This window comes from Nomascus leucogenys, chromosome 22a (genome assembly GCF_006542625.1).
Source record: "Nomascus leucogenys isolate Asia chromosome 22a, Asia_NLE_v1, whole genome shotgun sequence".
Classification (NCBI taxonomy): domain Eukaryota; kingdom Metazoa; phylum Chordata; class Mammalia; order Primates; family Hylobatidae; genus Nomascus; species Nomascus leucogenys.
Genome location: NC_044402.1, coordinates 61,852,850 through 61,873,213, shown reverse-complemented (window position 1 = coordinate 61,873,213; position 20,364 = coordinate 61,852,850). Strand labels below are relative to the sequence as shown.

The 20,364-nt window shown below is 40.8% G+C and overlaps 1 protein-coding gene across 2 annotated transcripts in view; it reads right to left on the bottom strand.

Annotated features, from left to right (window-relative positions):
* Positions 1 to 20,364, bottom strand: part of GCLC (glutamate-cysteine ligase catalytic subunit) — a 53,095-nt gene that overhangs the window by 3,565 nt on the left and 29,166 nt on the right. Inside the window, exons 3-12 of one of the 2 annotated variants that reach the window (XM_003254137.4) lie at positions 19,855 to 20,037; positions 15,207 to 15,320; positions 13,546 to 13,604; positions 13,311 to 13,444; positions 8,261 to 8,335; positions 7,673 to 7,789; positions 6,564 to 6,702; positions 5,998 to 6,110; positions 4,888 to 4,980; positions 4,477 to 4,581 (exon numbers count right to left, since the gene is read on the bottom strand). In XM_003254137.4, the coding sequence (XP_003254185.1) occupies positions 4,477 to 4,581; positions 4,888 to 4,980; positions 5,998 to 6,110; positions 6,564 to 6,702; positions 7,673 to 7,789; positions 8,261 to 8,335; positions 13,311 to 13,444; positions 13,546 to 13,604; positions 15,207 to 15,320; positions 19,855 to 20,037 (1,132 nt within the window). The remainder of the gene's footprint in view (positions 1 to 4,476; positions 4,582 to 4,887; positions 4,981 to 5,997; positions 6,111 to 6,563; positions 6,703 to 7,672; positions 7,790 to 8,260; positions 8,336 to 13,310; positions 13,445 to 13,545; positions 13,605 to 15,206; positions 15,321 to 19,854; positions 20,038 to 20,364) is intronic. The other variant, XM_003254139.3, reaches the window with a different exon arrangement.

Sequence of the window (20,364 nt, the reverse complement as noted above, 5' to 3'; positions counted from 1 at the left end):
GCAGGACTAGAACCCAGTTCTTCTTCTGTTTTTCTGAGATGGAGTCTCGCTCTGTTGCCCAGGCTAGAGCGCAGTGGTGCAATCTCAGCTCACCCCAACCTCTGTCTCCTGGGTTCAAGCGATTCTTCGTGCCTCAGCCTCCCAAGTAGCTGGGATTACAGGCCTGCACCACCACACTCGGCTAATTTTTTTGTATTTTTAGTAGAGATGGGGTTTCACCGTGTTGGCCGGGCTGGTTTCGAACTCCTGACCTCAAGTGATCTGCCCGTTTCAGACTCCCAAGTGCTGGGATTACAGGCGTGAGCCACCGCGCCCGGACTATAACCCGGTTCTTCTAAGTTGAGTGCTCTTCCCCTGCTGCCTCACCATTGGGGTTTTGCCTCCCCACTTTATGAGGAAAGGCAAAGACAGTTCATAGGTTGTCATATCTGGAATAAGGTTACAGCCCTCCCAAGGGCAGAAGATCACTGCTTTTTTACCCACCTGGTGCCTCTGGACATGCAGACTCACTCAGGAAACCGAAAACTGTTTTAGTTGTGAATTCTCTGTATCTCCAATGACTTTTTAAGACTCTCAAAGCAGAATTCAAAAAACTTTTTAGTAGTAATCCCTTATTTTCTCTAATGAAATCTTATGTGGCACCTCAATATATACAACAGTGACCAGTTAGAGGGCCAGGCTGAAGTGGGACAGATGGTACATAAGCTCTCTTGATTACCAAGTCTCCTCCCATATTCATTATGCAGGGAGTGCGATTGTTATGGTTTCATTTTTTAGAGACACACAGACCTTCTGAAGAATCTAGATACTCTAGGAGTATACTCAAATAAATAGTATAAATTCCACTATGGCTGTGAACATCTGCTTTCATTACTAATATTTGTTTCTTTTTTCCTTAGTCTTGAAGAAAGTTCGTAACGACCACTTTTAATTTCTGCTTTGATGACTTCCTTTCAAAGTATATTTTACTTTGCTCTTTAGATTCTCAACTACTTAGATTTAAAATCTTTTTGTTAAGACATTTAAAGCTATAATTTTCCCTTAGACATCAGCTCTGCTAGCATGTCTTTCACTTTCCTACACAATCTGTAATTCTAGTTTTGGTTCATCTCAAATCTACTTGGAAAGACATTTTTAATTTCCAATGTTAAATTTCTCCAGAATATCTCTTTAATTGAATTTTAGTGGGAACGCATGCTGTATTATGTCTACTTTTGAGAAGTGAAGATTTTCTTTAATTTTTGTAAATCTTACTCACGGCATTTGAAAAAAGATGTGGTATGAGATATGTAATATATGCCATACAACCAAGCTTATTAACCATGCCATTTAATGCCCCCATGGCCTTTCCCATCCTTTGATTACACGGCCTGTCAGTTACTGAGTAACACGCAAGGTACTCTGCTAAGTGGTTTACCTCCATTAATCCCACATGGGCTTACAACAGCCTACTTATTCCCCTCTGGGATACATGTGGGAAACTGAGGCACTGAGAATAAGTAACTTGTCCAGGTTAAAAGCCTAGTAAATAGTACCAGGGATTTATGCATTTAGTTCTCACATCAAAGCCACGTATTACCCATCACACTAAACTCTTTTCATGTTACATTTCATGGTACAAAAAGGACCACAGCTTTCACATCATCTTGGAAGAATATATAAAACTGCTTTCTCTATCCCATTTAATAGTCTCTACCTCACATTTTGCCTGATATTGCTTTGCCATTCCTGCTATCATTCCAAAAGGTCACTATGCAGCTCTTGTTGGCATCTGTCCTTGTTCTAGGTGTATCTTACGCAAACTGTGTTGTTGCTATTTTATATTATCTGTTTTAGCGTTTAATAGGATAGAGTTTAGTCTATTCAAATTTGTTTTCATTTTATTTTCACCATTTTATGTTCTATGGGCTATTGTTTCATCACTCCCCTGGCCCCACACCCAATCTTGTGACACTGAAATGTATTCGTGGTTCTTTTTGCCACCCTTTCGCCAGCAAGTTTAGAAGTAATAAATCCTGTTTCTATACTATTAATAGTTTTCTTTACTTTTAAAGAGGTAGTTTTGAAATTATAACTCTCTAAGTGTCAAGCACTAATGAGTATCTACCATTCATCTCCTTCCATATCCCCTTACAAGGCGCTATGGTTTGAATGTTTGTGTTCCCTTAAATTCATACACTGATGCCTAATGCCCATTGTGACAGTATTAGAAAGTAGGGCCTTTGGGAGGCAATTGGGAGGACCTCCTTTGGGAGGTCATGAAGGCGCTCCCCTCATAAATGGTATTATGAAGAGACACCTGAAGAGCTAGTTAGCCCCTTCCACCATGTAAGAACACAGCAAGAAGGCACCATGTATGAACCAGAGAGCAAAAGCTCTCACCAGACACTGAAACTGCCGGTGACTTGATCGTGGACTTCCCAGCCTCCAGAACTGTGGGCAATATGTTCCTGTTGTTTATAAGCCACCCAGTGTAAGGTATTTTTGTTACAGCAGCCCAAACAAACTAAGACACTAGATAAGACTTCTGGCATACTTTTAGCCCTAACTTGATCCATTCAGTTTTGTTAGAAACACCTGAAATTTAAAGAATACTTTGGCTGAGAAGATAATTCTGTGGTTGTTAATTCTTTACCTCTCGAGATACTGAAAACTTCTTTCCATCTAGCATTTAATGTTGCAAATGAGAAGTAACATCAGTTGATTTTTTCCCCCTTGGCAGGTCTCCTAATTTTTTCTCCTGTCCAGAGAGTTAATTTTCTCTTTGAGATTAATAAATGCCTACATTTAAGTATTTGTCTCATCCTTAAGGGAGACTTATTAAGGAAAAATTCTATTATTTCTTTGATTATTGTATTTTATATCTTTCCTATATAAACTATTCTCCTCTTCTAAATTATTACACAAACATTGAATTTTCCAGAGCTTTCCATGCTTCAGGTTTTCCATAATTTCCATTTCTTCACCATCCTGCTGGGATTAATCTTCATTTGGTCTTTTAAATCACTACCTTGGATATTCAACATCTGCTCTACTGGTAAGAATACTCACCATTAAATAAGCACCATCTATAATGCTTGTTTTATGGATGTGACTGAACCTCTCTAGAATCTGTCTGAGGCCACTAATTAGAATTCCTTTAAGAACTCTTTCCAAAGCTGAGCATGGTGGTTTGTGTCTGTAATTCCAGCTACCTGGAAGGCTGAGGCAGCAGGAGGAGGATCATTTCAGCCCAGGAGTTCGAGACCAGCCTGAGCAACATAGTGAGACCCTGTCTCTAAAAAAGGTTTAAAAATATTTTTTAAAAAATAGTACTTCTTTCCAGTTTCTTTTTTTTTTCAACAGATGGGATCTGGCAATGTTGTCGGGGCTGCACTAGAATTCCTGGATTCAGGCAATCCTCCTGCCTCAGCCTCCTGAGGAGCAGAGATTACTTCCTTGAAGCTTACTTCCTTGAAGTAACTAAGTTTGACTTTACAGAGTATAGTAGGCCCTTCTCCTTAAGGCTGTTAATTGTTCTCAATTTTCTGTTGCCTTCCAGGTATCTATTCTTATTTTTAAGCAAAGGCTTAGACTGGTAGCTTACATGGAATCTCTCTTAGATGGATTTGGTCTCCCCAGTAGACAGGCATGAGGGCAATGTGGGCCCACAGAGTTCTGTGGGTGACCTTCGGTCTGGGTGTGAGGAGCAGGCAGGAATGGGCTGACAGCCAGACTTCCTTCAGCGGGTGTGGGGATGAGCACAGTCTGGCAAACCCCTCACGGAGGAAGGAGATGCCCCAGGGGCAGATGCTGGAGCTAAGCAGTTTCATTCCTGCTTCCATGTTTGCTGTGACAGAGCTGCCGTACTTCTCCATTCTCTGGCCCTGAAACCCGCAACCAGGAACCCCTGCAGCAGGGCCCTCTCTGTTTAGCAGTTTTTCCCAGCCACTCTCTGCCAAGAGGAACCCTGGCCCAGAAACCAAAGGCGTTCACCTCCTCAGCTACTGCCCCACAACCCACAGCTCTGCTCCCTCATCACCTGGAGTTGTTTTGCTGGCAAACTGCTCCCAGAAAGCTTGTTTTTTGGTCTTTTGCGGGGCTGATTAACTCCAATTTGTTTTTCTGAGAGTTCAATCCCATCCAAGTTCTTCAGAAATATCTCAAGTTCAGTTCTACTGAGGAGACTTTTACTGGCATTCCAGCAGTCACACTTTCCCTCCCCATCCTAATTTAACATTGTAATCAACCTGGGATTTTGTGGTGGATGAAATCAATGCGTAGGACCACTTCTAGCCATCAATCATCTTGAATGGAAAGCGTCTAGAAATTAAGCTTAGGTTTAAAAGAAAATAAAGAATAGGGCTGATGGAGAAACATTTTATTGCAAAGGGTAAACAATTTCAAATGAAATCAGGTTGGAAATAAATAGCATATATAAATAAATATATTTACAGATAGATCTATACCCGTCACCATAAAGAAACATATCCCTACCTTTGACAGTGGAATGAGAAAATCCAATTTGTAGGAAAGGATGACTCTGGTGAGCAGTACCACGAACACCACATAGGCAGAGTTCTCAAAGTCTGTTAATTGCACCTAGACAAGCAGAAGCCCAGAGAAGTTATGAACCAACTACACAAACATGCTCTTCCCTGACCCAGGCCCTTCCTCAGATCATGTCATTCCCAAGCCATCTCCTAATTCCCCATCTGGGTCTGGAAGCCCTTTGCCCACATCTGTTCTCAGAAATCAACCCTCCTTAACTTGGACTGACTTGTTACCATGCACATACTTAATTTTTATTTTATATTTAAGAGCCTTCTCATAGCAGCATCAGAAGGGCGACGAACAGCTGGCGAAAGAGTACTTTGGAGTCAGTTCTTGCTGATGCGTGTGTCTTACCTCCATAGGTCGAAATTCTACTCTCCATCCAATGTCTGAGTTTGGAGGAGGGGGCTTAAATCTCATTGTCTGCCAATTTGTGGACTGGATATTCTATGATACAAAAGCAGAGAAGAAAACCAACTTTTCACACATCCAGGAAAATATTAAGATGATCTGGTATTTAACTAAGGAAGAAGACTGCTCACTCTCCATACCAAATTTCAATTAACAAATACAAAAAGGTACGATTTAAGATTTTCTTGGAGTGTGCTCTTTTAGGAAAACAAAACAGCAAGTGTTTAACAAAAGCTAGAGGCCCCATCCCTGCAAGCTTAATCCCACCCAGCTCCTACTCCCTATCTCCCAGCTACAGGGCAGCATCTGAAGAGCCACGGGGCCCCCACCTTCATCCCTGAGAATTTTAGGAGCCAGCCTGCCTTTCCAGGTGACACTGGACACTTTCATCTGAGAACCCTGTCACACGACAGTTGTTTCCTTTCTTCCTCTTCTCCTGGGAATGCTGCTGCTTCGATGACCCCAGAGCCTAAAAAGTGTAGCTCTTTCTCAGTACACTGAGAGACAGTTCTTTCTCGGCCCTGACCATCTTGGGACCCGACGGCATGACTGGAAGGATTTATATCTCCTTTTGTGAGTTTGGTGGGGGAAAGAAAGGGGATATAGACGGTATTTCAAAAGGTATATATGTCAATGTCTACATATAACATGACACAGAAATAAATCTATGAGACGTCTATCTACAAAAAAAAAGTTAGGTGATATGTCTGAAGCACTGAAATAACTGATCAGGTTATTTTTTGTGCAGTGTATGTTTGAATTTTTCACCACTAGGCAAGTAAGAAAATACTGAACAACAACAAAAAAATTAGAATCAGTGAGATAAACAGTAAGAATCGTAAAATAAGAGTACTTGAAACCAATTTTTTATTTGTCCAAGTTCTTTACTGCACTGGGTAAATGAAAGTCTTATGAAATTTCTTTTGTATTCTTCACAGGTATAGAAAACTGCCTCCCCATGTTGGTTTGTGAAGTGAAATGTGTATAAAACAGAGGATTCCAGACTCTCCGAAGCCAATAAATGAATAAATAAAAATAAAACTGAGAAGATACCTCAAAATGGTCAGACTCATTGGCATCATCCAGGTGTATTTTCTCTTCAAACAGTGTCAGTGGGTCTCTAATAAAGAGATGAGCAACATGCTGGGCCAGGAGATGATCAATGCCTGCAAAGAGAGATCACATGGGAACTCACTGCAAAGCGGGAGATACCACTTCCTCTTAGTCCAGAAAGACGACAGGATAGCTCAGGAAGTTTGAAGAAAGGGTGTCTCGAAGCTTGAAATAGCTGGTTTGATTAGTATCCTCACCTCACCCAGTATTTCACCCTGTGGACACTGCGGAAGTGTCAGCGTTTTATTCACTACTGACACAATGCCTGCTGGGGCACTGGTGTGGACCTAGACACAGACCTCCTAAGTAAGCTCCTTTTGCTAAAAGTCAAGAAAATCTCACAAGTATTTGGAACCTGAAACTTTAGGAATAAGCAGCCTCATAAGAAAAGTTAAAGACTTCGCGCTAAAAATAGAAACAGACCAGGAGTCAGCAAAAAAGTGTAAAAGAGCTTTGAAGAACTAAAGGCGCACGATCAAACCCAGAAAGATGGAGCAGATACCCACCTTCCTGCAACAGCTGTTCGTAGATCTCTTTATCTATCGTCAAGTCGATGTCATTATATTTCTCACCACACTTAGATAAATAGCTGTCTATTGAGTCATATCGGGATTTACTGATCCTATAGTTATTGTTCTTCAATGGCTAAAGATTAAAAATATATACAAATGAATATGCTACATAAAATGAGTTGAATATATTTTTATATATGATAATTATATAAAGACCTCAACATAAGAAACAGAAAAAAAGTTAGTGAGCCCTAAAAAGTATTATTAAGGAAAATTATATTTTTTAAAATCTGAAGGCAATTTAAATACCCCTTTTTTCTGGTATGATTTAAATATACTTTTTTCTTTTAAAACAGATCACTTTCATTCTTATTAAGTTAGGGAAAATAAATACTAAGGTTAAAAGCAAATAAATAAATCTATAATGTAAGATAAACCTATCAAAATAATTGTCCCTTAAAGTTTATTTCTACTTAGAAAGCATGTTCAACAATTTATGAACAATTACATGAAGACCAGAGCAGTAGTATATAGCCCTGGTGAAGAATATCAAAACCACTTACGAGGGCTCCTTTAAAAACACCCTTGTTCAGGTCCCATCCTAGAGATTCCTATTTAGTAGGTCTAGGATAGGGTCTGGGTATCTATTTTTAAAGATTTCCATGGGTGGTTCTGATGCACACCCCTTGCCGGAGAGATGCAAGGGTTACTTTACAGTTCAACATGCAAACAAGAGGTGCCATCTCACCCTTATTAGTCAGTGCCTAAGCTTTTACATGGAAAAAGAATCTCTGACAACAAATTATACTTTTCACGTCAGAAAGCACCATATACAAAACACTCACGTGGCACCAAAAAGCCTTCTGGTAAAAACAGCCATCAGCACTTCCAAAATATAGAAAAATGGCACTACTAATTTTAAATAAAGCTAAAACAAATACGGACATCAACATATGATAAAAATTCACTCCCCACCTAGACCAAATCTTTTTCCCCATTTCAGATAAAAATTGCAGGGAGACATCCTGAAATCGCAAGTAGTTACAAAAGATCCATTTTACCTGCTTGATTTAAAAGGACTATTAAGGAAAAATAATTCCCACCTCCAGGCCTCTCTCCTCCCGAGTTCTATCATCTACAGATGCGGAAATCACTCCCCAGCGACAATCAATGTCTGACATGTACCCTCGGTAAAAGGGAGATGCAGCACTCAAAGCCATCTAAAAACAAACAAAAGTCAGCTCCTGCAAATTCAAGGTGTCACTTACATGCTAAAAAAACTCCATGCAGTTATATTTCTGATCAAAAAGCATCAGTTTATGCAACCCATACAGAGCTCTACCACATGTACCTGTGCCTATCTTACAGTGAAATATACCAGGAAGAATCCAATTCCTTGGGTTTGATTCACTTAAATCATCCTCTCTCTAATGTGAGGACATGAAGTATGGGAGAGGGAAAATGGCCACATTCAAACTTGACATTTAACAAATCACTGTTGTACTAGCAAGAGTAAACTTCTACAGTGTAGACGCTCAGTTCATTATACCTAAACCTGCCTACTATTTATATTAGTCCATCTCTGAATGAGGTCTTGACTGGACTTAAATAGCACACTGTCAGTAAATTCTGCACATGCTATCTTATTTCATACGAAGTAGTATTTAAAATAAGAGGTAATTTCTACTTACAACAATTGGACAGATAGTAGCCAACTGATCATAAAGGTATCTGGCCTCAGATATACTGCAGGCTTGGAATGTCACCTGTTTTAAGAATTGCAAAGTTATTAACACCAAGGAATCATTAGCATGCTCCCCAAGCAGTGAAGTCAGAGAAGGAAGGTGCTGGGGAGACAGGAGCAAGTTAATGCTTCATTAATGGCAACATTTAATGCAAGAGTTTTGTTTAAAAGTTGTCTTGGGTGAATTTAACCAGAAAATGGTATTTAATTATGTTCCACTGCCTATAGACAACTAATATAAATAACCAGGTCCTAAGTGAAATAAGATTAGTCAAAAAAGAAAAATAAGACACAGACATACGATGACCTTTAGCAAAGCATTTTCTCTTCTACTGGCTTGTTGCCTTCCTATCCCTTCAGTCAGTGAGGGATGCAAAAGGGATTTGGACATGTTAACTATTGTTTTCTTTCTTTCTTTCTTCCTTTCTTCCTTTTCTTTTTTTTTGAGATGGGGTCTCACTCTGTCGCCCAGGCTGGAGTGCAGTGGCGCGCTCTCGGCTCACTGCAAGCTCCACCTCCTGGGTTCGTGCCATTCTTCTGCCTCAGCCTCCCGAGTAGCTGGCACTACAGGTGCCCACCACCATGACTGGCTAATTTTGTTTTTGTATTTTTAGTAGAGATGGGGTTTCACCATGTTAGCCAGGATGGTTTCGATCTCCTGACCTCGTGATCCGCTTGCCTCGTCCTCCCAAAGTGCTGGGATTACAGGAGTGAGCCACTGCGTCCAGCCAACTATTGTTTTCAAACTTCACTGGTGGCAGTATGGTGAAGAGCTTGGAAGGGGGCAAGACTAGAAAGACAGGGAAGCAGTTAAAATACTGCACCTGTCAAGGAAAAGGCTGAGGAAGGATGTGGGGAGAGTGATATTAAAGTCAAAGTAGCAGGCACTGGTGACCAAGGGGAGACTGAGAGTAGGGGATGGCTTAGGTTTTGGCTTGGGTGTTCGGAGGTTAGAGATAAAGAGGTGTCATGACGTAATGGACTTACGAGGCCAATAGAACAGACAGAAAAAGAGGCCCTCTAAGTGGCTAGGTCTTCAGGGCTGGTGCCCAGAAGAAAAATCCAAGTTGTAGAAAGAGCTGGGGAGTAGGCTCAGATAGTGTCCTGAAGATGGGGAGATCACCCAGGAAGCCTGCACAAGGACGGTAGGTAGGACACTTAAGAGTTAGGCAGAGGAAAAGATCATACAACTTGGTGAGCATAAATTCTTTGTTACCCAACAGAAACCAAAAAAAAAAAAAAAAAAAAAAAAAGACTTGCTTTTTTTCCAAGAGGGTAGAAGGGGCAAGGAACACAAATTGTGTTTGTGTTAGCACATTTGTAATAACTGCAAGTTGGGAACAGTTTTAATCTTCTCTGTTGTTATTCAATAATGACAGTTTGAATTTCATGTTGTTATTCATTAATGACAGCTTGAATTTAGTGTTGGTACACGAAATAATTTCAGTGTTTAAGACTTGAAATAACAGCAGCTAAGTGAATATTTTATTGTTATAATCTCAACCTGTTAGTTCCAATGGTTTTAGCTAGTTCTCAACTTTGTTTTCCAGAGCAGGCAGTGTCTATTGGAGACTCAAGTTTGCCTGCTCAATTATAACCGCATTTCATGTCAATGTGCAGACTATATTAACTAGTCATTACTAGTTTAATAATTAATTCAACACACAGAAGAGCTGTGTCATAGGCATCAAAGAATAAGAGTTTCAAAGGTTAAAGTAGACACAAATTGATAAGGGTTGGCAATTAAGTCACTGATAACCAAACCAAGGGCAGTTTCTGCAAAGAGGTGGGAACTTGGAAATCACTTTGCATATGGCATGAAATTACATGAGCAGTGAGGAAATGGGAGCTGGTACGCAAAGTCTTTATGCACTTATTTGCTGAAGTGGAAGCTCCAGAAGGGCGGGGATCTTCGTTCCCTTTCTCTATCCCAAGTGTGCAGGACGGCATCTGATACCTGGTTAGTGCTTAACAAATGAGAATCTTGAAAAAAAAAAAAAAAGAGGGTGCTAAAGAGGATAATATACAGTCAAAGGTATGGTGAGAAACCGGAAAGATGGGACCCCAAAGGCCAAACTGACAAGGCACTGAGATTTAAAAAAAACCAAAAAACAAAAAACTACATGTTTCCCAAGTATTTTGACTCAAGAATTATTTTGAACATGCATCTCTTAGTTTTTTTAGGTCTTTTTTGTGTTACTCTTAGGTATTTGAGTGTGTGTCATTTTTGTTTTTAAAAAGATACTATGAGAAGCAGGTTTTCTTTCCAGTTTTTCAACTGGCTTCTCTTAGATGGCCTAGTACACAATACATAATTCATAGGTGAATCCTGGGAAATCCAACCCCAGAGAAGTATACAACAGTGAAGTGACTTAGTTATTTTAAATACATTTAATAATTAGTTTTCTTACTCTAGAGCTGATATGCAATCAAATTAAATAGGACATCACTGTGGATAATGGCTTTAATGGAAGGAAAAAAAGTTCTTATATCTTACAAAGCTATGAATACATGAGTAATTTGGGCTTCCAGTGTCCCTTTAAAGCATCATATAAAGGAGACACACAATGTTGTCAGGAAACTGATGGGGGTGGGGTTGGGGGTGGAGGGAGGAACTAAGGAAGATATATGTTAGAAACCTAAACATCTAATCTAAAGTATATCTACAACCCAGATTTGAAGTCACATGACTTTGGGGGCGGTTGGGAGGGGCTACCATAACCTGTCATGAACTTAGTGCTTTTTTTTGAGACAAAGACTTGCTCTGTTCCCCAGGCTGGAATGCAGTGGCATGATCTTGGCTCACTGCAACCTCCGCCTCCCAGGTTCAAGCGTTTCTCATGCCTTAGACCCCCGAGTAGCTGGGATTACAGGCACATGCCACCACGTCTAATTTTTGTATTTTTAGTAGAGATGACATTTTGCCATGATGACCAGGCTGGTCTCAAACTCCTGACCTCAAGTGATCTGCCCACCTCAACCTCCCGAAGTGCTGGGATTACAGGCATTAGCCACCATGCCTGGCTGTGAACTTGGTGCTTTTTAAGTGATTCCTGAAAAGCCCCAAAACAGTCAATAATCTGAATGTAGTTAAAATGCTTTTTGTTTTATACAGTAAGGCTTCCATTAGCCTTATAAAATTACTTTAAAACTATTTTTTCTACTTTACTGTAATAAGTAGTTTCTTTTCTTTTTTTTCCATCTCTCTAATGATACATAATAGATGTACACAGTTTCAGGGCACATGTGATAATTTAATACATTCATATAATTTGTAAAGATCAAATCAGTGTACTTGGGAAAGAAGTTGTTTTAGTGTTCCACTGAAGAGATACAAAGCAGGGATTTTGGTGGTGAATTGGCAAAATTCATTTCATGTGCCACACACTTTATCTGAGCTAATGATTTCTTTCAAGTGGAGTAGTGAAACTGTCCATGTCACTGGGAAGAAGAAAACAATCCTAAGCTTACGCTGGATGGAAAAATTCTATCTACAAGCAACAAAAATATTTATCATCTCCCATTAGGAAACATTTACTGGTATATACATACAGTGTTTCAGTGGAAAGAATATCCCTTGGGAACTGAATCAGAGAAACCATGCGGTCCTTTTGGCAGAACACCCTGGTTTAATATTAAACCAAGAAAAGGCAATCAATACTCTACTAGCACTTACACAATTTTAAAACCGTGTACTACTGTAAGCTCTAGAACTTAATGGTTTTCTTTAGAAATACTTGTAATTAAGATAGGAAAACAGGCAGTTAAAAGTCGAAAGATCTCTTTTTTCGCAATGTGTGATGGTTTATGTTTATTTGGAAGTCACATATTTTATACTACCTATAAATGTCAAGAAAACAGAAAGAAATTATCCTTGGCCATGTTATTTAAACACATTCAGAATGGAAAAATCTGATTCCAGCATTCAATTTGGATTACACTTAGTTTTGAAAATAAACAGACCAGAGATACATGCACAAGAAGTGTGTACACGCTGCAGCTGTTTGAGGTGAAGGCAGGCTGGGTTCTGGGTCTCTGCACTGAGAGCAGTCAGACTGGGGGCTCAGAGGGGTCTTACATGGGTCCAGGCTCTGCATGGCCCTGTGCCTCTAAGGACGCTGTTTTTAATCGGCTGAAGTAATCAGAACTGGATAAAATTTCCTTGGACATTAAATAACAAGCAGCTTCTCTCTTTTACTTCTGTTAGTTAAGGCAATAAAATAAATATTAGCTTAGAGTCAGACCTAGAAGGGGACTTAATATCAGCCCTTCTTTGACCTCATGAAAAATCTGAGCCAAAAGAAGTAAAGGGAGTTGCCCAAAAACCTGAGTAGTGACAGAGCCAAAAGCCAACTGCAGGCTTGTGTGTGGCCACCTGATGGGTTCCATGCTCTTCCACTCTGGTCCTAAGTGAGCCTGGACACACTCACTGCCAAGGGCACCATCATTTAAACAGATCCAGGAAAATTTTTAAATGAGTAAACAGAGACAGGCTCCTGTATACTTTACTCAGGGGCAAGACAAACACAAGCTGCTAAATATTTATTCTTTTTATACCGCTAGACAGCTTTGCACAAATCCCTTGGATCACAAAATCATTGGAACACGTCCATCAGAGCTCATTTTCAGAGTTTTGAACAACATTTAAACCACTGCACTAGCCTGTCACGAGATGGCAGTAAAAACTAGGCATATAAAAAGAGAAGGGAAACAATGACAGAATATATTGCATTTTAAGTTAACTGAAATTACAGTTATAAACATATATATACCGTATATACCTCTGTGGTGAACAACAGAGTCTGTAGAACTATTAGTCATAGACGGCTTCCAATGAATTTGCTAACATAATTTCATTGTTTTTCAGAAAGGCATACCAGCTACCATTTCAACCTCATTAAAATGTGATTTTTGGAACAGGAAACATGCATATATAAAGAAGTTAAAAAACAGAAATGGATGGAACACTTTGCCTCCCTGTATATTTGAAACTATACCTGGAGACAGCAATTGCCCATTCCAAATCCCATGGCATCCATGTAAATATGATCCGGCTTAGAAGCCCTTGAAGCTTCATCATCCTCAGGAAATGTTTCTATAAATGGAGATGGTGTATTCTTGTCCTTAAATACTGTATCATAAAAATACAAAAATAAAAATGGTTTAGAATCCTGGATTAAACAACAATTCAACATGTCTCTCTCCCAACCCACCACCTCTCAGTAGACTTACTTGGTACATTGATGACAACCTTTTCTCCTCTCCTATGTCGGATATTTCTTGTTAAGGTACTAAAACAGACAACCAAACGTCATAAATTGGTCACCTAAGAGTCATCGTGTGAAAGAAGAATTTGATTACATACAAGTAAGTGGAATGAAATCATACCTCAGATTAGTTCTCTAAGACAACTCAATAGAAAATATATCTGTGTCAAGATACTATAAGGAAACTTTCTGATTAAAGGTTTTGCATTAGTATCAATTCTTTGGCTCCTGCTCAAGAATGCCATTCTGTCTCCTGCTGAACCCCTGCTCCCAAGGCTCCCTGTAACTTACCAAATCAATTCAGGTGTTCAAAGTCTGCCATGGTCTGCTTTCACTGTTTGCAACATGTCCCAAATTAACTCCGAAGACTTTGGTCAACCTTTAGTACCCACTTTGCCCAGGTATCTCTGGAGCCCCAATACCTTGCTCCTCCCTCCCTCAACTCTGCAGGATTAATACTTATCCTCCAGACTCACGCTTGTTTAGTCCAGAAGCTACCAGGCACACAGTGGCCACTGAGTACTTGAAATATAGCTTGTCCTAATTAAAACATGCACATGCTGTGAGAGTAAAATATACACCAGATTTTGAAGACTCCATAGAAAAAAAATGTAAAATTACTTGTGAATAAAGGATTACATGGATCAAAAGATAACACTTTTGGACGTATTGGGTTAAATAAAATATAAAATTATGTTCATCTGGTTTTTACTTTAATGTGGCTATGAGAACATTTACAATTACATGTTTCTATGGGCAGTGCTGCTATAGACTCAGCTTAAATGCCACCTCTTCCGTGAAGCCTGCTTTGATTCCCTCAGACAGAAGCACCTTACTTTCTCCAAGAAGGATTTCTGGTGTATCTGTCATAATCTATCTCTTCTTGAGCAGCTGAATTATTTTTATTTTCCTTTAAACACATGACAACATATGAAGTTAGAAACTATGTCTACAAATATGTCTTCCCCAAAAGGCTCTGCACATAGCAAATGTGGGAGCCTGTTAAAGGAATGAATGCTGAGAAGTCTCCACGTTCCCACTCTGGGTCAGGAGCCTAGGCTCAGGATGACAGATGAGCATGCATTGTACAAAGTTAAGATCAGACTAGTGAGAGCCTTAAAGCAACGTAAAACCTCAGAATTGAACGACAAACCAACAGAACTCGAAGTTAATGGAAGAGAAGAAAGAGAGTGCCTATTATATATATCAGATACTGTACCTATTTTATAAGTAATATAGAGTAAGATGGGCAGGTCACAGATACTGATGGTTAGAGAGAGGAAAAAAAAGGAGAAATAACTAAGAGAAAAAAAAATCCCAGTAGGCATTTACAGACCTAGGACTGAAAATAATCTCCCTATTAAAAGAGGTCAGGGGCTCAGCTAATACCTTTGTGACGACTTGGAGAATTTGAAAAATCAAGCCTGGTGCATGCATCAACAACCAAGGAGCCTGGGGGTACTGAAGATGTGAACAGGTGCACATCTGCTATCTTCTCTGGTTACTTAGGAAGAGAGCCAAAACTCAGTTAATGCTCAAAAAGGATTTCTAGACAGAAATACTATACTCTCAGAAGTCAGGGGTCTAGTGAAGGGAATCTGCATTTCAACACAAAGCCATACTCACCTGAAGCGAGGGTGCTTGTTTATTGCTTCATCTGGGAAGAAGAGGGACTTGGAAGCTCCTCCTTCCACTGGGTTGGGTTTGACCTCAGGCAGTGTGAACCCAGGACAGCCTAATCTACAACAAATTGAAGAACTAAATAGATGGGATTTGTTTTCAGGAATTAACTGTGTGCAGTCTTGCCATCACTGCACCTGCCAAAGACACCTCATTTCTATATCCCCTTTTCAGAGGGTTTTGTGTTTACAAAACAAATGTTGTGTCAATACTGTGCCCCTTTACAACCACTCCCCACACTTCTTGCTCACAAGGATCTTCTTTTAATTCCAGCCCACTACTAACTTTATCCAAGTCTCCACTCACTCACAATCCACACAGCATTTACTCGGGTCCGCTCCATCTCTTCATCTAATAGGAAGGACTGATAGCACGGAAGTCATTTCCCTTGGTCACGTCAGCTGTCACGGGTGACAGGTGTCCCCCTACATGGCCTATGAGGTGTCTTCCTTTTCCATCTCTAAATTCTCAGATTATCTTTGGACCTGCTGCATGGCACCACTGCCTCCCACTTCCTGGTAGGCTCTGTTTGAATCTGGAAGGAGCCTGTTTTTTGCCTCTGTAGGTCATGAGTCCCTCAAGATTAGGGAGTGTCTCTGCAGGTGTCCCCATCTACCCCTGAGATCACCCTCTGAAGTCTGAAACCCAATCCTATTCTCTCTCTTGACTTAAGGAGCTCTAATTTCAACACAGAAAAATGAAGCTCCATATTTATTCCTAAGTGTAAAGCTCAAATTCTACATCACTTTTAGTGATGGCCCCAGTTATTCCACGTTAGGAATTTGAGGTCAATATTACATGTGCTGTGAGGCAGGACAAAGACTAAGTGAAAGCCAAACAAGGGAGGAGTTTTAAATCAGTGGGAAGAAACTTTTGGCTTGAGGGTCAAGACTAGCTCATATCTTTTTTAAAAAAAAGTTATTATTTTTTTTTTTCTGAGACAGGGTCTTGCTGTCTCCCAGGCTGGAGTGCAGTGGTGCAATCATAGCTCAGTGCAGCCTTGAACTCCCGGGCTCAAGTCACCCTCCTGCCTCAGGCTCCTGAGTAGCTGGGACTACAGGCATGAGTCACTGTACCAAGTTGTTTTGTTTTGTTTTGTTTTTTTCCCAGGGACAAGGTCTCACTATGCTACCCAGAATGGTCTTGAACTCCTAGGCTCAAGTAATCCTTCTGCCTCAGCCTCCTAAAGTACTGGGATTACAGGCATGAGCCACCACACCTGGCCATCCATGCCTTATTTTTAACCCCTACCTTTTCTTAATATAAAATAAAGTATCTATTGGCTGCCCATATCCACCTTGTAAACAATTGAAGGTAGTGATCTTATCTAGAAAACAGTTCCCAGTTACAAGGGTTCTTGAGAATTCTTGAAGCTATGTGCATTATTTACTACGAGCCTACAACCTTAGGAATAGCCCTTTGGGAGAGTAACAAACTTAAATCTGAGGGGATTCCTTGCTCACCGGAATCAGATTGGATGAAGAGAGAATGAGAATGTGTTTGTGTGGAAGGGAGAAGGTAGAATCAGAATCTTTGGACACCTACGGCACTGCTTCATTCTAGACCAGTGCTGTCCCACAGAACTTTCTGGAGTGATGGAAATGTTTAATATCTCCACTATCCAAACCAGCGTGGTAGTCACTAACCACGTGGCTACAGAGCCCTTGAAATGAGGCTAGTTCCTCAGTCACATCAGGAACTACAATTTTTTTAATATAATTTTAATTTTAAATTTAAATAGTCACATGATTACTGTTTTGGACTAGAGTTCCACACTATAGATCTTTGCATCTTTATAAAGAAAGTCACCCTGTTTACACTTAAGAACCAGAACACTCCTTTCTCTCTTGATCCTATACTACAACAAAACTTTATCATTTATTGTAGATGTACAGGGAGGCTTCTAACCACTAAATAACTAATAATTATTGTTTCAAGTCCCCAAATACCTTCCTATATGGATAGGGTAGAAAAAATTATACATATAATTTTTTCTAAATTATAGGTTTTTAGAATAAAGCTTATTCCTCTGTCTCAACTCTCCCTTCATAATGACTTAAGATGCTGAATCTTTTTATTTTTATTTGTTTATTTATTTTGAGATGGAGGCTTGCTTTGTCACCCAGGCTGAAGCAGAGTGGCACGATCTCAGCTCACTGCAACCTCCGCCTCCCAGGTTTAAGCGATTCTCCTGCCTCAGCCTCCCGAGTAGCTGGGATTACAGGTGCATGCCACCATACCTGGCTAATTTTTGTATTTTTTATAAAGACAGGGTTTCACCATGTTGGCCAGGCTGGTCTCGAACTCCTGACTTCAGGTGATCCGCCTGCCTTGGCCTCCCAAAGTGCTGGGATTACAGGTGTGAGACACTATGCCCAGACGCTAAATCTTTTTTTAAAAAGGCAACTATCCCATATGGAACCATTCTCAAGGTAAGGGACACATTAGGCTTAACCCAAAACTTTATTTTCTGGCCCAGAAGGAAACACTACTGCCCATCGATCCTATATATTCTTCAGCTTTAATATATAAAACAGTTCTGGTTTGTGTTACAAATCCCCTCCCCCTTTCTTAATTTGCTAAGTGAAATGTACAACCCTTTTAATGTTAAGAGGAAAAAAAGGAAAGTATAAGGTATTAAATTTTCCAGTTCACTAGAAATTGTCATTTAACATCTGTAACCTACTCCTTGGCCTCTACTCTAGTACTCTAAGGTTTTCAGGACAATGACCTATAGCAAAAGCCTTGATGTGTCTTCTCTCCCCAGCAGTTCACTGACTCTGTCATCTTTTAAACCACCCACTTTTCCTATCACCAGCACCCACCGGCATCCAGGTAGCCCTTGTCTCCCCCCAGGGAGCTCCCTCACTCACCTCCTAGTAAGCCCTGGCACCAGCTCCACAGCTACTCTCACACTACAGCCCAAGTGAGAGCTGCAAAGCAAAAAGGGGATGCCATCTGCCCCACCCAACCTTCCCAAGGCCTCTAACTGCTTTTAGAACTAAAATTTATGGTTAACCTGGCCTGGCCTGCCAATTACCTGGCAGCTTCCCTCTACCCCATACCTGCACTTCCTTCTCAGCCTCCTAGTCACACTGGCCAGCTTGCTTTCTTCTAGTTCCCAGGAAGTCCCCGCTTGTTTGGCTCATCCTAGGACTTCTACACACACCGCTCCCCGTCCCTAAGATTTTCCTCCGCTCCCCATTCCTATTTCACTCCCCCTGGAACCTCGGACATCCCACCCCCTCCCCCTCCACCCACCAGAGTCCACTGGATACCCAGGTTGTACTCTTTGCTCCCCATCTCCTCCTCCTAGCATGGCCCCACTTTGACACTTACAAATCTATGGGTATTTGATTGTGCTTCGTCCCCCCAGCTCCACAGAGACACAGCTGTCCGTCTTCACTCATGAGAGCATGCCCATTCTGCCTGCAGCAGGCACTCAAGTGTCTGAGTGAATGGCAGGGCCAATGATTTTTCACCTCCTCTTTCAAACATTAGGTCAAAGAAATGTGCCCACTCTAATCAAAACAAATCTGTCCACCCTCACCCAGCTGGGTTTTTCCTACTGGTGGGGAGAGGGAAGTGACCTGTGCATACAGAATGAAGGTATCACAGAAATAGAGATGCTTCTATAAATGTTAGACGGCTGGCTTAAATAAGTTTTCAACTATTTAGAGGTTACAATAGAGATATAAAAAACAATAGAATTCCCATTTAAATGCCCCTCTGAGGCCAATGATATGACCCTGAATGGCTGACGGACATTTATCAGAGAAAAGGTATAAAAATAGTTCAAAGTGTTCTCCACCATGGATACCAACCCCCAGAGCTCCTTTGAACTTTGAGGAGCTAAGTATATAAATCTGACAGACATCTAGCATAGATAAATCACATTCATATTTTGGCAGAAATGTATTTTTACATAGATGTTCTATGTATAATACATATGACATTCATGTACCTCATTCTAAGCGAGTAACATAATTTCACTATTTACTTTTATGTACTTTTGGTCATAACTAGATTTGATGACAAACGCTAAATCTTCTTTTCAGAACAATATGCAAGGACCTAATGACTCACATTGTTCATAGAGTATTGGTATCGATAGTGCTTTGGGAGCACCGCCGACCCTCCGATCTGCCACTGATGCCACCATATGCTAGCAGGTAAATGCTGCTTTTTGAAAGTGCATGAGGGCGCAACCGTCACAGTCACCAGGGGACAGCATTCCAGAACCTTTGGCTACTGCTTACAGGGTCAGAACTGCGTGGCAGGCATGCTGCTCCCTCCACCCTCGCCTGCGGCAGACACGGCCACACTGCTGGTCTGTCATCACAGTATCCTCGTCTTTCCCACTGAGCCCCCGCTGAGTGCACTCACCACGGTGCAGCCACCACAGCTGACAGAAGCTGGTATGCAACTGTGCCTGCAGCTCTGCTGTTACAGAGTCTATCAAGTGCAGTCTATAAAAGATAAACTGTCCGTAACGTATGAGGATTGTAGGGTGGAATGCCTGGGTCATGACTTGCTCTTTTCATTACCTGTATCTCTGAGAGATCTGCTGGGGCATGTTAATATAGGAACTAACCTGGGAAATGAAGTTATTGTGCAAAGAGCCTGATTTTCTTCTAATATAGAAGTAGCCTCCTTCCGGCGTTTTCGCATGTTGGCCTCAACTGTGTTGAACTCGGACATCGTTCCTCCGTAGGGCTGTCCTGGTGTCCCTTCAATCATGTAACTCCCATACTCTGGTCTCCAAAGCGTAGGATGGCTATGGAGGAGAAATAATTTAGTTCCATCTTATTCTTTTGCTATAGTCTGCTCAATTTTTAAGTTTTTAAAGTTGCTTTAAAAGTGTAGAAAGCATTAGGTATAAATGAAGCTAAGAACTCCTTCACAGTTCTCCGTGATTATTACTTTTCCATAGCTATTCAACTGCATAAGGGTCAACAAGTATTGGGTCCAAAATGTTTTCTTCTTTTGAGACAGAGTCTCACTCTGTCACCCAGGCTGGAGTGCAATGGCACAATCTTGGCTCACTGCAACCTCCACCTCCCAGGTCCAAGTGGTTCTTGTGCCTCAGCCTCCTGTGTAGCTG